The sequence below is a fragment of the Pipistrellus hanaki genome (assembly GCF_964339955.1).
Source record: "Pipistrellus hanaki genome assembly, chromosome: 15".
Lineage (NCBI taxonomy): Eukaryota > Metazoa > Chordata > Mammalia > Chiroptera > Vespertilionidae > Pipistrellus > Pipistrellus hanaki.
In genome coordinates, this window is record NC_140517.1 from 29,486,742 (window position 1) to 29,503,134 (window position 16,393).

At 39.7% G+C, this 16,393-nt stretch overlaps 1 protein-coding gene across 1 annotated transcript in view; it reads left to right on the top strand.

The window, feature by feature from the left end:
- The first annotated feature begins 231 nt into the window (after positions 1 to 231).
- The window catches only part of UBA2 (ubiquitin like modifier activating enzyme 2), a 54,595-nt gene continuing 38,433 nt past the window's right edge, over positions 232 to 16,393 (top strand). Inside the window, exons 1-8 of the mRNA XM_084905136.1 lie at positions 232 to 472; positions 5,446 to 5,529; positions 6,741 to 6,811; positions 8,036 to 8,100; positions 10,303 to 10,403; positions 13,261 to 13,382; positions 14,723 to 14,790; positions 16,057 to 16,178. Coding sequence (XP_084761262.1) covers positions 335 to 472; positions 5,446 to 5,529; positions 6,741 to 6,811; positions 8,036 to 8,100; positions 10,303 to 10,403; positions 13,261 to 13,382; positions 14,723 to 14,790; positions 16,057 to 16,178 — 771 coding nt within the window. The 5' untranslated portion in view covers positions 232 to 334. The remainder of the gene's footprint in view (positions 473 to 5,445; positions 5,530 to 6,740; positions 6,812 to 8,035; positions 8,101 to 10,302; positions 10,404 to 13,260; positions 13,383 to 14,722; positions 14,791 to 16,056; positions 16,179 to 16,393) is intronic.

Consider the following 16,393-nt stretch of genomic DNA (forward strand, 5'->3'; position numbering starts at 1 on the left):
CTTCTTAATTTGTAAGAGCTCTTTACATATAGGGGCATCTGTTTGTAACCTGTAACAAAACCCTGGCTGGCAGTTCAAACCCCAGGCTACCAAGTGACCCTTAGCTTCTTAAACTGGACAGCGGGTCTGAGATCTGGAAGGAACACAACTAGGCAGGAACACTACCAGGCAGGAACACAGCTCGGGGGGAGCAGCCTTCCCTGCGCACAGCCCGCCCGCGGAGGCAGAACGCAGTGCGCAGGAGCGGAAGCCGCGCCGCCCTTCCCCCACCCGCTTCCGGCCTCGGCTCAGTTCTCCCGCCTCCGCCTCCGTCGCGGCTCGTGGTCGTCCCGCCATGGCTCTGTCGCGGGGGCTCCCCCGAGAGCTGGCCGAGGCCGTGGCCAGGGGCCGGGTGCTGGTGGTGGGCGCGGGCGGCATCGGCTGCGAGCTCCTCAAGAACCTCGTGCTCACCGGATTCTCCCACATCGACCTGGTGAGGGCCCGGCGCGCGGGCTGGTGAGGGGTCCCGGGGCCGAGGGCCGCGGTCGGACCGGCGTGGGAGGGCCACGGCCGGCCCAGAGGCTCCGCGGTCCCGGCTGGAGAGGGAGCTCCCGGCGGGGACGGGGCGGGCCTCCCGGGGCGCTGAGGAGGCCGCGGCCCATCTTCCCGGCCTCCCGCCGGGCCGCCTCCGCTCCCGGGCCGCGCCGCGCCGATTTGTGGCGTTTCTAGGTGGAGAAGCGGCCTCGGGTCTTGCGGCTTTAGAGCAGTTCCTAGCTTCAACGGGAGGCAGGAGGTGATTGCATTTCTAGTGCACGTGGTGGCTGTTGAAATCAGAGGTCCCCCTTAACTCAGAAATAACGACCCGAGAAGGGTGGCGGTAAAGGTACCACCCTGAGCACTGGTCCCAGCCTGAGCGGACCCTGAGGCGTTTGCCCGCGTCCACGCGTTAGCTCTGCATTCCACCCGGAGGCTGCAAAGGCTATTTTCATCGCTGTGGTCGTTAACAGATTCCAGGGAAGAAAAGTGAGCTGCAGTGAGGGCTAGCAATTTGCCTGGGGTCACGAAGCGACTGGCAGGACTCTTCGGGACTCATGCTTTTCTGTTCTGGGTCCGTCTGCGTGACTCAGTCTCATTACCATAGACAATGAATGCACTTGCTGATGTCCTCAGAGGGTGGTTAGGATCTTAACTTCTGCGTTGGTTTACAACGACTAATTTTAAATCTAGTTATTTCTGTTAAAGTGAACTTTTTAGAGATGAGAGCTGTTTCCTGGATTTGGATGTGAGTTTAAATGTGTCTTAAGATGTAATGGAAACTTGGAATAAAAAAAAAAAGGTAGAGGTGGCTGGCTGAGCTAATACTGAGTGATTGGGGGAAACAATTCAGACATTTCCCCTTTGTTTTTTAATAGGGCTTTTCTTCCCATTCACTTCTGTACCACAAATCCAAAATGGTTGTGCCTTACCTGATAAACAGTGATACATATTTAAAAGAACTGTTTTGTAACAGACACCTGAAAAATACATGCTGATTCTTTGTAGCTACAGAGAGGAAGGGAGAGAGATAGAGAGCTAGAAAGAGTCGATGAGAGAGAAACATCGATCAGCTGCCTCTTGCGCACCCCCTACCGGGGATGTGCCCGCAACCAATGTACATGCCCTTGGCCGGAATCGAACCTGGGATCTTTCAGTCCGCAGACCGACGCTCTACCACTGAGCCAAACCGGCTTCGGCTGTGGGGAAATTTTTTATTCAAAGTTTTGTAGTAAATTTTTGAACATACAAATAAAAAATTATTTGTTTACATTGTTTATATGTTTTGATGATTTTCACAACCAAATCCTTTAAGATGTTTCACAATTAGAACATTTGATTATTCTATATAAATTTATTGAAATGAAATTAAAATGGCGTTAGTCATTATTTTCATCTTTAATATTTACTTTTGAGCAGCACTTAGATAAGGCTTAACACAAGACATTTAAAATCTTGTGTAGAGCCCCAGCCGGTTTAGCTCACTGAAGGGTCCCGGGTTTGATTCTAGCCAAGGGCACATGCTCGGGTTGCCAGCTGGATCTCCAGTGGGGGGTGTGCAGGAGGCAGCCGATCAATGATTCTCTCTCATCATTGATGTTTCTAAATCTCTCTCCCTCTCCTTTCCTCTCTGAAATTAATAAAAATATAATTTAAAAAATCTTGTGTAGAAATTTTTCTTTACAGCCTTCAGGAAATGATATTGTGGGGGCTGGCTGAGGTTGCTCAGTGGTTGTGCATTGATCTATGAACCAGGAGGTCATGGTTCGATTCTGTTCAGGGCACATGCAGGGGTTGTGGGTCTAATCCCATCAATGATTCTTATCATTGATGTTTCTATCTCTCCCTTCCTCTCTGAAAATATATTTTTAAAATTATTTGTATGTGTGAAGATTTTCCAATTAAAGAAATTAGCAAAAACTCAATAAATTAGCCGAAACTGGTTTGACTCCGTGGATAGAGCATCAGTCTGCAGACTGAAAGGTCCCAGGTTCGATTTCGGTCATTGGTTGGGCTCATCCCATGTGGAGGGTGTGCAGGAGGCAGCTGGTCGATGCTTCTCATCGATGTTTCTAGCTCTCTATCCTTCTCCCTTCCTTTCTGTAAAAAATCAATAAAATATATTTTTTTAAAAACTCAATATTTGTCAAGTATCACTTTTAAAAAAGCCACAGTTAAATCTACTATGTGGATTTGAAAGACTAAGTAGATTGATAGAGATTAATTATATATTGTTTTTTTGTTTTGGTTAATCCTCACACAAGGATTCCCCCTCCCCCAATTGATTTTTAAAAAAATATATTTTATTGATTTTGTACAGAGAGGAAGGGAAAGAGATAGAGAGTTAGAAACATCGATGAGAGAGAGTCATCGATCAGCTGCCTCTTGCACACCCCCTACTGGGGATATGCCTGCAACCAAGGTACATGTCCTTGACCGGAATCGAACCCGGGTCCCTTCAGTCCCCAAGCCGACGCTCTATCCATTGAGCCAAACCGGTTTCGGACCCCCAATTGATTTTTAGAAAGCATGGAAGGGAGGGAGAGGAGAGAGAGGAAAAGCATCGATGTGTTGTTTCCCTTGACAGGGAATTGAACCTGAGATGCCTTGTAGAGGGACTAATAACACTAACCTCTGAGCAACACTGGCCCGGACTATAATGTATTTTCAATATGGAACTTTTTTTTTTTTTTTAACACTTATTAATTAATTTTTAGAGGGATAGAGGAAGGGAGAGGGAGATAGAGAAAAACATCCATTGGTTTAGCTTATTTATGCATTCACTGTTGATTCTTTTTTGTTGTTGTTAATCCTCACCAGAGGATATCTTTTCCATAGATTTTTTTTTTTTTTTTAATTTTTATGAGTTTATTTGAGTCAAAGTGATGACTCAAATGGAGCAAGATCACAAATGTTCTGGAAAATAACAGTTTTGCAGTTTTACATATTTGAAATTCAAGAGGGAAGGCTAAAATTTTTACTGAGAGTGACATAAGCAATGGTTGCTTAGATCACAAATAATATTAAGTCAGAAGAAAACAATTATTAGATGCCATCAAAATTAAACCTTCTGCTCTTTGAAAGAGACTCTTAGGAAAATAAAGACCTAACCATGTGGTGAAATGTTCTATATCTTGACTCCCAATGTCAATATCCACTATACAAATGGCAGTACTGCTTTCTATTTCAATATTACTACTGGGGGAAACTGGGTATATGGGATCTCTTTGTATATTTTTTATTTTTTATTTTTTATTTTTTTGCTTTATTTATTTATTTATTTTAAATCAATCTTTATTGTTCATATTATTACAAAGGTTCCTCATTTCTTCCCCCCTCCACCAGGTTCCCACCCCACCCTCTGCCCTCTCCCCATCCCCCATTGAGGATATCTTTTCCATAGATTTTTTTTTTTTAAAGAGAGAATGGAAGGGGAGAAAGAAACAGAAATGTCAGTGTGAGAGAGACACACAGATTGGTTGCCTCCTGTACAGATAGCCCTGGTTGCCAGGAATCGGAGTGAACCTGCAAACCAGGTATGTGCCCTTGATCGGTATTTGAATCAGAAATTCTTGAGTGCTTGAGCTCTCTAACACTGGCCAGGGCTCACTGGTTGATTTTGTATGTGCCCTGACCTGGGATGGAATCTGAAACCTTGGCTTGCTGGCAGGATGCGCTAACCATCTGAGCTGCTAACATTTGCTAGGATGATTGAACAAAAGTGGGGGGAAGCATCCTTTCTAAAAAAAATTTTTGAGAAAGTTCTCTTTAAAAAAAATTTTATTGATTTTTTACAGAGGAAGGGAGATGGATAGAGTTAGGAACATCAATGAGAGAGAAACATCAATCAGCTGCCTCTTGTACACCCCCTACTGGGGATGTGCCCGCAACCAAGGTACATGCTGTTGACTGGAATCCAACCTGGAACCCGTCAGTCCTCCCAGAACGATGCTCTATCCAGTGAGCCAAACCATCTAGGGCGAGAAAGTTCTCTCTTAAGTTATGCATTAAATTAATGGTTTTAGAGAGATGCAAATCAAAACGACAATGCGGTACCATCTCATACCTGTCAGAATGGCTATCAACAAATCAACAAACCACAAGTGTTGGCAAGGATGCGGAGAAAAAGGAGCCCTTGTGCACTGTTGGTGGGAATGCAGACTGGTGCAACCACTGTGGAGAATAGTGTGGAGTTTCCTCAAAAAACTGAAAATGGAACTCCCATTTGACCCAGTAATCCCACTCCTAGGAATATATCCCAAGAAACTAGAAACACCAATCAAAAAGGATATATGCACCTCTTTGTTCATAGCAGCACAATTTACAATAGCTAAGATTTGGAAACAGCCTAGGTGCCCGTCAGCAGATGAGTGGATCAGAAAACGATGGTACATCTATTATGCTGCCATAAAAAAGAAGGAATTCTTGTTTGCAGCAACCTGGATGGAATTGGAGAACATTATGCTGAATGAAATAAGCCATACAATGAAAGAAAACACCACATGATCTCACTCATTTATGGATAATAAAGAACATTATAAACTGATGAACCAAAAGATAGATACAGAGACAGTAAGGCAAAAAACAGGCTGTCAGATTACAGCAGGAAGGTTAGGGAAATAGGGAGATAAGAGATCAACCAAAGGACTTGTATGCATGCATATAAGCATAACCAATGGATGCAAAACTCTGGGGGGAGGGAATATATGGGAGTGGGGAGGCAATGGTAAGATATGTACACCTACCTTAATTTAAAAAATGGAAAAAAATAATTATCAGTTTTAAGAATTTTGGAATTGGTAAAAAAATAGCATTTTTTTTCACCAAATGTAGCAAATATCAAAAGTTCTGAGTTAATGGATGCTGAGAATAGTGATATTGCTCAAACATATCAGAAAATTTGTGACTTGTCTGGGTTTTATGCATTTGTAGATTGATCTGGATACTATTGATGTCAGCAATCTCAACAGGCAGTTTTTGTTTCAAAAGAAACATGTTGGAAGATCAAAGGCCCAGGTAATTTCTCATATAATTTCTATTTATCCATTTTTATATCCTACCCTTTGATGGATTTTCTACTTACGATATCAGATTAATTTGTACTAAGGAGAGTATGGGGAAGCAATATCTCTTTGTAGCTGAGATATCTCTTTGTAGCTGAGATATTTAAGAATAGAAAGAATATGTGTGTGTGTGTGGGGGGGGGATATGTGGAGTAAAGAACTAAATATGTCCTCTCTAGGGGGAGTAGGGGTGTCTACCGAGGAAATGGAAGTGCTCTACCAAATGGTGTAAGTGGTGTCCCTTATTTAGATTTCTGATTGTTTGCTTAGGATAACCTTCCCTAGAGATTGGCTGCTCTTATATTAGCTTATGCTGTTGTCTCTTTTTTTTTTTTTTTTTTAAATATATTTTGTTGATTTTTTACAGAGAGGAAGAGAGAGGGATAGAGAGTAACATCGATGAGAGAGAATCATCCATCAGCTGCCTCTTGCACACCCCCTACTGGGGATGTGGCTGCAACCCAGGTACATGCCCTTGACCGGAATCGAACCTGGGACCTTTCAGTCCCCAAGCCGACGCTCTATCCACTGAGCCAAACCGGTTTCTACTGTTGTCTCTTTTTATAGGAGACAGCCTCTCCTGAGGTTCTAGCCACCTTGACGTTTAGTTCCTGAGTGTTCCATTTTGATTCAGTCCTGAAACGTCTTTCCCCGCCCTTTCGGCAGACTCCCACGCTTTTCTCTATTTGGCTTTCTTCTCTAGGGATACTCGCCCAAACCGCTTGGACCAGACCAGTTCTTTATAATTACCTCTACTTTTTCTGAGTATCATTTATCATACTTGTAGTTATATTTATCTAGGTGGTTATTTGATTAATGTCATGTTTGTTCACCAGTGCCTTGTAACGATCCTGGTACATAAAAGATACTCAGTAAATATTTGTTGAAAGAATGATTTCTTTACTGTATTTTATTTTTTTAAGCTTGTCATTCTTGTAGAATTATATATAGGAGAGGGGCAGTTTTCCTGTTTATAAATATGTGTATATAGCTTAATTTTAATGAAATTTTGTAACATTTTAATATTTCTTTAGTTTTAATATAAATAACATTATGTAAGTAGGCGAAATAACAGTATTGTCTGCCATAAAAATGTTTCAAATACAGATAAAAAGGTTGTATTAATTTAGTAAATTAGTAATTTAGTGTTGCTTGTTTTTCCAGGTTGCCAAAGAAAGTGTACTGCAGTTTTACCCGAAAGCTAATATCATAGCCTACCATGACAGCATCATGAAGTATGCTCTAATTATTACATTGCAAAATTGTTTGTTGTGAACTTTTAAAGTTTTATTAAAGTTATAAGGTATTTTTATTAGCTAAACATGTGAGCTTGAAGTCATTCTACTTTTTCAAAAAAATGATTTTTCTAGAATAATTAGAATGTTATAGTTTGTGCCCACATAAGTTGAGTGGCATTCTTGTAATAAGTGTGTGTGTGTGTGTGTGTGTGTGTGTGTGTGTGATTTGAATGATTTAGATAAGAGGTAATATATTTTAATACTTTCAATAAATAATTTACTTGGAAACTGAATATAAGGATCTTATTTATAGTCTTTTAAAAATAAAAATATATTCTTAACTATGATAAATCCTTTTATGTGATGATTCAGATTTTTCTAAATATATTGTTCTCATTCTGATTGATTTCAGTTGTGGTCTTTTTCAGTTTAAAAGGTTCCTTCCCAGGATAACTCCTTTTTTAGGCCTGTGATTTCTGTAACATAACCCTAGGAATTGTGATAGAGCAGTAGTTTTAACAGTATATAAATATCTTAGTAAAATAGAGTAAATATAATATAACATTTTGGATATGTCGGGTCATAGGGCCTCAATTTTTTACCTGTAGTTATGTAACTCACAAGTAAACAGTATTAAAAATGAGTTCTTAAATAAGGTCTGGAATTAGAGGAAGTTTTATACTTTCTCAGGGAATTTGTATCTCTAGCTTTTTATTCTCGGGATGTTTGCTCTACAAGCCTGCCTATAGCTCTCTAACCCCCTTATCCTGTGTTATTTTCCCAGTGCTGCTAAATGCAGGGACTCTAGGGGCCTGAACCCTGCCTGATCCTAGCCATGTAAGGTGAAGCCAGAGGCCAGGCAGATCCTGGGAATGTGTTCTTTGTATGTTCCCAGGCACTTGCTGCCCAGAGAAGGCCTGGTGGGACTAGTGAGGTCATGCCATCTTTCTGCTAGTTGGAGATCCTGCTCTTGTGCCCTAGGTAGCTGGCCAAAAGGATGTGTAGTCATAGGGAATAGCAGGGAGTAATTTCTTTAAAATCCACTTATGGTGATTAGAAAAAGTCAAACCTATGTAAATGGTAATGAGCCCTAATTATATCAGTTATTTTTGCACTATTTAATATAGTAATAATGCTTTTTAGGACCTTGTATTATATACTGTGAATATCCTATAGGTAAGGCCAGTTGTTTTGTTGACCTTTTTTTGTTTTGCTTTGTAGCCCCGACTATAATGTGGAATTTTTTCGACAATTTATATTGGTTATGAATGCTTTAGATAACAGAGGTGAGATCATTTTAATACTTTTAATTTCTAAGTATTTTTCTTCCCCCATAACAAGCCTGTTTACACATTTAGAATTAATCAAAATATTTTCTTATGAGTTAGAACTTAAAGGGGAAGTGTGTCATCAGGCTTAAGTCTTGCCAAATGATTGTAATTTTAATCAAAACTGGTTCCAGACGGGAATTCAACTGTCATATATTCTGCTGTTCTACCAAAAGGTGTGAGTGAATATAAAGGAACTTAAAATACTTAAAGGGGTAACTACATAGGGTGCATGCATGGGTGTTTGTTTCAGATTATCCCAGCACTTAAACAGTGTCACACCCCTCATCTCTGAAATTGGAAATCTAAGAATTACCAATGTCTTACCAGATCTCACCCAAGACCAGTTCAGTCAGACTTAAGGGGCCATATTTCTTGAATTCCCTGGATGATTCTAAAGTGCAGTTAGAACTGAAAACCACTGTTTTGAGAATGAGGCAACAGGATCCCAAAGTTAATACAGAAGCTATGGCTCTTGGATTATTTTAAGTATTTCTGGTGCTGTAAGATACCATATTGGATTCTATTAGATGTACACATTATATCCCAATTCAACTTTTCACAATATGCGGTGATGTCTTGTATAATCTAGTAGTGTATAGCTAGTCATTGTTAGGAAATCTGTGTGTCTGTAATGTGGGATGAAAATACTTAATATCCCTTGCCTGTAATTACTTCCACATGTAAAAATACATCTGTCAAGTGAGTTTGTAGCAATTTGGGCCAGAAATACAAAAAAAACCCAAAAAAACAAAAAATATACAGAGTAGCAGGAGGAAGAGTCAGAATGACTCTTAACTGGACTCATCTTTCACCTAGCTTTATAATGCCTTAATAGTTCCAACTTGTCCCATGTTCTAAACTTATATGTATTACCTGATAATTATATTAGAATAATAGCAAGTTAAGGAATAGGAACACATTAAAACAATGTTTTAGCCAAGGTTAAAAGAGTAGGCACAGCAATAGAAGAAGAAGATGGCACTTTGGAATTTAAAAAATAAGTACAGGCGTACTTTTTTGGAGTAAATTTATGATATAAATTCCTTATGTTTGAAATTTTGCTAATTAATGTTTCTTAAATGTCTGTAACAGTTGTATTATTCTGGTCATAGCTGTAAGGAAATTACATGTAATCTGGCCAGTATGCCTCAGTAGTTGAGCATAAACCTATGAACCAGGAGATTTAGATTGATTCCTGGTCAGGGCACATCCTATTAACATGATTGTGAGCTCGATCCACAGTAGGGGGAGTGCAGGAGGCAGCTGATCAATGATTCTTATCATTGATGTTTCTTTTTACTTTTTTTATTATTCCTCATTCAAGGATATTTTCCCCCCATTGATTACTAGAGAGAGTAGAAGGTGTGGGAAGAAGGAGAGAGAGAGAGAAACGTGGACATGAGAGAGATATTGATTGGTTGCCTCCTGCACATGCTGGGGAACCTGCAGCTGAGGTACGTGCCGTAAATCAGGAATTGAACCATCTGAGAGCCGACACTAACCACTGAGAAAACCAACCAGGGCTCATCATTGGTATTTCTGTCTCTTTCTTCCTCTTCCTTCCTCTCTGAAATAAATAAAATCACATGAAAAAGGCCATGCCTTTGTGGTGTGGCTCAGTAGTTGAGTGTTCACGTATGAACCAGGAGTTCACAGTTCAATTCTTGGTCAGGGCACATTCCCAGGTTGTGGGCTTGAGCCCAAGTGTGGGTCATGCAGTGTGCAGATGATTAATGATTCTCTCTCATCATTGATCGTTCTAACTTTCTCTCTCTCTCCCTTCCTCTCTAAAATCAATAAATTCTTTAAAAGCCAAAACTGGTTTGGCTAAGTGGATAGAGCGTTGGCCTGTGGACTGAAAGGCCCAGGTTCGATTCCAGTAAGGGCATGTACCTTAGTTGCAGGACATCCCCGGTGGCGGGTGTGTAAGAGGCAGCTGATTGATGATTCTCTCTCATTGATGTTTTTAACTCTCTATCCCTCTCTGTAAAAAATCAATAAAATATATATATATAGTTTTTTCTTTTTAAGGGAAACAAATTGCATGTAAAATAAAACCAATAGAAATTGTTTGGGTAAATGTTAACCTAGTTAAGGGTTAATTAATTTCTTCTTTTCCCCCATAGAGTCCTGCTAACTTAAGTATTTTTCTTCCAGCTGCCCGCAACCATGTTAATAGGATGTGTCTGGCAGCTGACGTCCCTCTTATCGAGAGTGGAACTGCTGGTTATCTTGGGCAAGTAACTACTATCAAAAAGGTAAAGAACTTTTTTTATATACTTTCCAGATCCTTATTTGGGACCTCTAAGATGTAGACTTTGGATTTATATGATACTAGAGGTCCATTGCATAAAGATTCGTGCAGTAGGCCTTCCTTCTCTTGGCTGCCGGCACCGGTTTTCTGCCGGCACCCAGGACCCAGATCTTCACTCTGGCCACAGCGGAGAAGCCAAGCATCGCTGCAGCTGGAGTGGAGAAGCCTCGCCTCTTCAGTCTTCACTTGGGCCAGAGATTTCAGTCTTTGCTCCACGCCTACATATGCAAATTAACTCGCCCTCTTTGTTGGGTTAATTTGTAGTCTTGATTGGCTGGTGGGCATCACGGAGGTACCGTCAATTTGCATCTTTCTCTTTTATTAGTGTAGATGGGCTAGTCAGGATCCAGGACATAAGGAAGTTTGTGCCCCTACAAAACTTAGGATACCATAAAGGTACCGCAAAAGAGGGTAGATCTTTTTATCTTTGCTACTTTGGGTCATATAACTTGTATATTAAAATCTGTAGACTGGTAAGCATAATGAACTTGACTTTTAAAATTCCTTGTAGACCTGAGGCATATCATGTTATAGTTGATATAGGGTAAACCAGGCTTCTAAAAAGTAACTTTCTATGAAAAAAAAAGTCTGCATATATAGATCTGAATAGTATGCTGAAAAATATTTTTGGTGTATTTGAAATGTTTGAAATGTTTAGATAAAACTAGAGAATAACAGCAAATATCAGTGTACTCATAATCCAATTTTATAAAATCTCAGCATTGTGATTCATTTCCTGATCACATCTTTTTTCTTTTTTAAATATATTTTGTTGTTTTTTTTTTACAGACAGAAAGGGAGAGGGATAGAGAGTTAGAAACATTGATGGGGGAGAAACATCAATCAATGCCTCTTGTACTCCTACTGGGGATGTGCTCGCAACCAAGGTACATGCCCTTGACTGGTACCAAACCTGGGACCTTTCCGTCTGCAGGTGGATGCTCTATCCATTGAGCCAAACCAGTTAGGGCTTTTTTCTTTCAAGAATCTAAACATAAATACATTCAAAGAATGATTTTACAGATTTTGAAAGTAAAAGAAGTTATACTCTACTAGAAATTTGCTGTTTTTATATATTATTTGGTAGTTTACTTACCTTAAAAAGTCTGGTACCACTTTGTTTTAATTGTCACAATTACTCCTATTTAGTACTAGAGGCCCAGTGCACGAAATCGTGCAAGAGGAGGCCTTCCTTCCCTGCTGCCAGCACCGCTTCCCCCTGGCACCCGGGCCCCGGGCCCTGGGCTTCCCTCTGGCCACTGGCAGGCACCTGGGATCCAGTCTTCCTTCACAGCTCCAGCTTCTTAGCATATTACACTTTTATTATTATAGAAGATCTTTTTGCAGACTTGTAATATCAAAGTATATTGGATTTAATGAAATCAGTGGAGGCCTTCAGATCTATTGATAAGTCAATGTAGTTGTTCTTTTTTTCTCAGCTGTGAAATGGGAGATAACTGCCTCCATATGACTGCCTCTAGTAAAGCATATTGGAAAGCCCCAGAAATGGTATTAGGGGGAAAACCCTGGATCTGCTATAGTTAATATTAAAACACTTTAAAAAATATATATATATTTTATTGATAGTTTACAGAGAGGAAAAGAGAGGGATAGAGAGTTAGAAACATCTATGAGAGAGAGACATCGATCAGCTGCCTTTTGTACACCCCCTACTGGGGATGTGCCTGCAACCAAGGTACATGCCCTTGACTGGAATTGAACCTGGGACCTTTTAGTCCACAGGCCAATGCTCTATCCACTGAGCTAAACCGGTTTTGGCATTAAAACACTATTTGCAGGTTATGATTCTTTAACCATTCGTTATTTGAAAGGTACTTCTCATTACCATGATTCTGAGATGCTAGTATGTATTAAAACTGAGCTTGAGAATGGCTGAGAGGTAAAAGATTCATTTGATGGTTTTGAAAAATTATCTCAGGTGCTGTAGACTTCTAGGGATTTCTTACAATGTAACTTAAAAGGTAACCCTGTCAGCAAAATGAAGAATATTTCTATTTTGTTTGATAATACTTAGTATTTTTCCATGTATCTGGATAGGATATACATAATTTGAAATACATAATTTCTTTTAGTTTATTTAGTTTTTAAGGTAAGGCTATGAATAATCTATACTAATAAAAGAGTAAGATGCAAATTGACCATACCCACAAGCCAATCAGGAGTGAACATCCAAATTAACCCATGGGTTAATTTGCCTACACAGGCACTGAGTGCCATGGCGAGGATCCAGGCATTCCTCACCACCCCAGCTGCTCCAGGCCTCTAGGCAGCGTGGGAAGGCGGCTCCTGCCAGAGCTAGTGCTGGCAGCCAGCGGAAGGAGGGCCCGTTTTTGCATGAATCTTTGTGTATCGGGCCTCTAGTATTTAAATAATTGAGTTTCACGACTTTGAGAGAGAAATTGTTGGAAAGCTATCTTTCTAGTAGTAATCTTTCTTTCTCTTTGGTGTAATCAAGATAAAATTCCCATATTTGAGATTTCGGTTTGGTAATTTTTATTTTGCTGTTGTAAGTGGTCACTGGTTCAGGAGTCAGAGGAGCCCAGTGATATTGTAGATGGCTTAGTTTTAGCTGTGACTACTGTTGATTCAGTTAGTTTTTATATTATAATTGCTTCTCTTTAAAGTGTAAGGGTTTTGTAGTCACTATATTTTAAAATTTCTTTGACAGCATACAATTCAGTTGAAATGGAGATGAATGAATGAAATGTTTATGAAAATATTATCTTAGTGAGAAACCACCCTTGTGGGGTAACTGTTTTTCTCACATTCTGACTTTGCAGGGTGTGACTGAATGTTATGAATGTCATCCCAAACCAACTCAGAGAACTTTTCCTGGCTGTACAATTCGTAACACACCTTCAGAACCTATTCATTGCATTGTTTGGGCAAAGTATTTGTTCAAGTAAGAATATATGTATATTTCTGGGCATATTTTTAGTACTGATGATAGAAAATGGGGTCTTTTTTTATTTAAAGTCTTGGAGAGAGTGTATCCATAGTGAAATTTTTTGTGGAGGGAAGTGGGGGAAGGAGAGTTAATCTTCATCTGAGGATATTTTGCCATTGATTTTTTTTTTTTTTAGAGAGAGTGGAAGTGGGGCGGGGGGGACGACATACACAGAGAAACAGCAATGTGAGAGAAACATCCATTGTTTGCCTCTTACACATGCCCTGACTAGGGCCTGCAACTGAGGTACATGTATTGGCAGGAATCGAACCTTTCCATCTGTGGGCTTATGCTCTATCCACTGAGCAAACCCAGCTAGGCCTGAATGTTATTTTAAATATGGTGAAGGGACACTTTAATAGCTTCCTTGTGATAGTTCTTGGATTAAATTCAGCCAACATTTATTGCATGCCTATTGTATGCAGTGAACTTCATGTGATATTGGAGATAAACTGAAGGGTCTTGGATTCGATTCTGGTCAAAGACACATGCCCAGGTTGTGGGTTCAATGCCTAATAGGGGACATGCAGGAGGCAGCTAATCAGTGATTCTCATCATTGATGTTTCTCCCTCTTCCTTCCTTTCTGAAATCAGTAAAAAAATATATTTTAAAATTAATTCATGAATTAAAAATTTTCATTGATTTTAGAGCAAGAGTTGGGGGTAGGAGGGAGAAATAATCAACCAGCCACTTCTGCATGTATCCAGACCACAGCCTGGGCATGTGCCCTGCCTGTGAATTGAACCCGCGATCTTTCAGTGTACAGGATGATGCTCAACCAACTGAGGCACACTAGACACAGGGCCTTGATGGTTTTAAAGAATACTTGTCAGATACTTTGTTAGGGTGGTTATAATTAGTAAAAGAGAATTGCAGCTTACTATCCTATATAATAAAAGCCTAGGTGGCGTCACACCCTCGCACCTAATGTTTCTCTCTCTCCCTTTCCCTTCCCCTCTGAAATCAATTTAAAAAATAAATTAGCTGTTTGTGGCCTGGCTGGCATGGCTCAGTGGTTGAATGGTGACCTATGAACCTGGAGGTCACAGTTTGATTCCCAGTCAGGGCACATGCCTGTCTCGTGGGTTCAGTACCCATTGTGGGGTATGCAGGAGGCAGTCAATTGATTCTTTCTCATCACTGATATTTCTGTCACTCCCTCGCTCTCTGAAATCAATAAAAATATAGTTTAGAGGGAAAAAATAAATTAGCTGTTTATGAAGAAAATTGCAAAAGTAAACACTTGTTCAGACTGTTTTGTTGGACATAAATATTTACTGCTTTCAAATTATAGCCAGTTGTTTGGGGAAGAAGATGCTGATCAGGAAGTATCTCCTGACAGAGCTGACCCTGAAGCTTCCTGTGAGTAAACTGTTTGTGATATCTTTTTTTTTTTTTTAATCAATCTTTATTGTTCATATTATTACAAAAGTCCCTCATTTTTTCCCCCCCTCCACCAGTTTCCCACCTCACCTTCTGCCCTTTCCCCATCCCCCAATCAGTTTTTTTTTAATTTCCTTGTTGTTGTTTTTTTTAAATATATTTTATTGATTTTTTACAGAGAGGAAGGGAGAGAAATAGCTAGAAACGTCTATGAGAAACATCGACCAGCTGCCTCTTGCACACCCCCTACCGGGGATGTGCCCGCAGCCAACGTACATGCCCCTGACTGGAATCGAACCCGGGACCTTTCAGTCCGCAGACCTACGCTCTAACACTGAGCCAAACCGGTTTCGGCTCCTTGTTTTTTTTTTTTTTTTTTTTAATAAACTTTTATATTTTTAAGAATAAATTTTAAAATCTAATAATTTTAAACCTTGTTTTTTCTGCCCTCAGAACTGAGAAGCAAACTTTTTACATGTAAATTTGCCCTTAGGCTATCAAAAAAAACGTAGCCATTCAAGTATAAATGAACACATTGTTTAAAGATACTAGCTGCTGGCTGGAGTTGGATTACCTGTTATGGGTGGGAAGGGCTTTTCCTCCCCTTTCTCCATTAAAATTAAGGTGTTAGCTTTAAAACCTCTTTGTGGCAAGAGACCTTAAACTTTCAGAGCTTTAAATTTTTCAGGTAGCAAATCAATTACTTAGCATTTTCTCAAATCAATAATACCTCCACATTCCCAAGGATACATTTCAAACAAAAGACTCAGGCCTCTTGGTCCGGGCCGCTCCATGCACAGCTGCTTTGGGTCCAGCGCTCTGTTTGTGATATCTTATAAGTGAGCACCATTATTTTGCTAATTTAATATTGATATTTTTAGGAGGGAGAATGCAGTTATATGCTAGATAATATATATACTTAAGATGTATTCATATTTAAAACACTTTTCAAAATGGATAGTTTACTTATACTGGTGAGAACAGGGTGCAGAGAAATTTCACTAACCTAGCAAAAGAGCTGGGAGTTGTTACCAGATCTAATTATAGGTTATATTTTGAAATGCTCTACTTGTGGTCATCAGAATCTCAGGCACAATAAAAATGCCAATGCACATGTTATTTTTCTTTCTCTTTGAACTAAAAATGTTTCAGATGTCCAAAAGTGACCCTTTACCACCAAAGGTAGATGAGAGCTTACTTCTGTATTTATTACAGTTGAAAATAACAGCGGTGTTTCTTTTGTAGGGGAACCAATGGAAGCTGAAGCCAGGGTCAGAGCATCAAATGAAGATGGTGACATTAAGCGTATTTCCACAAAGGAATGGGCTAAATCAACTGGATATGATCCAGTTAAACTTTTTACCAAGGTTAGGTTTACTTTATTATGGATTCGATTTGTTTGAAAAATGATATGTGAAATTGAATTAAGCTTTTTGTGCCTAATACTGTCATAACACATTTATTGATGTAGTCAAGATAAGAGGTTATGAAATTTTGGTATCTATTAAATCAGTGTAGCACCTGTATAGGAGGTAAAATACTGAGGCTTATACACTCTTGGTTGTCTCCTCTTCTCTCACTT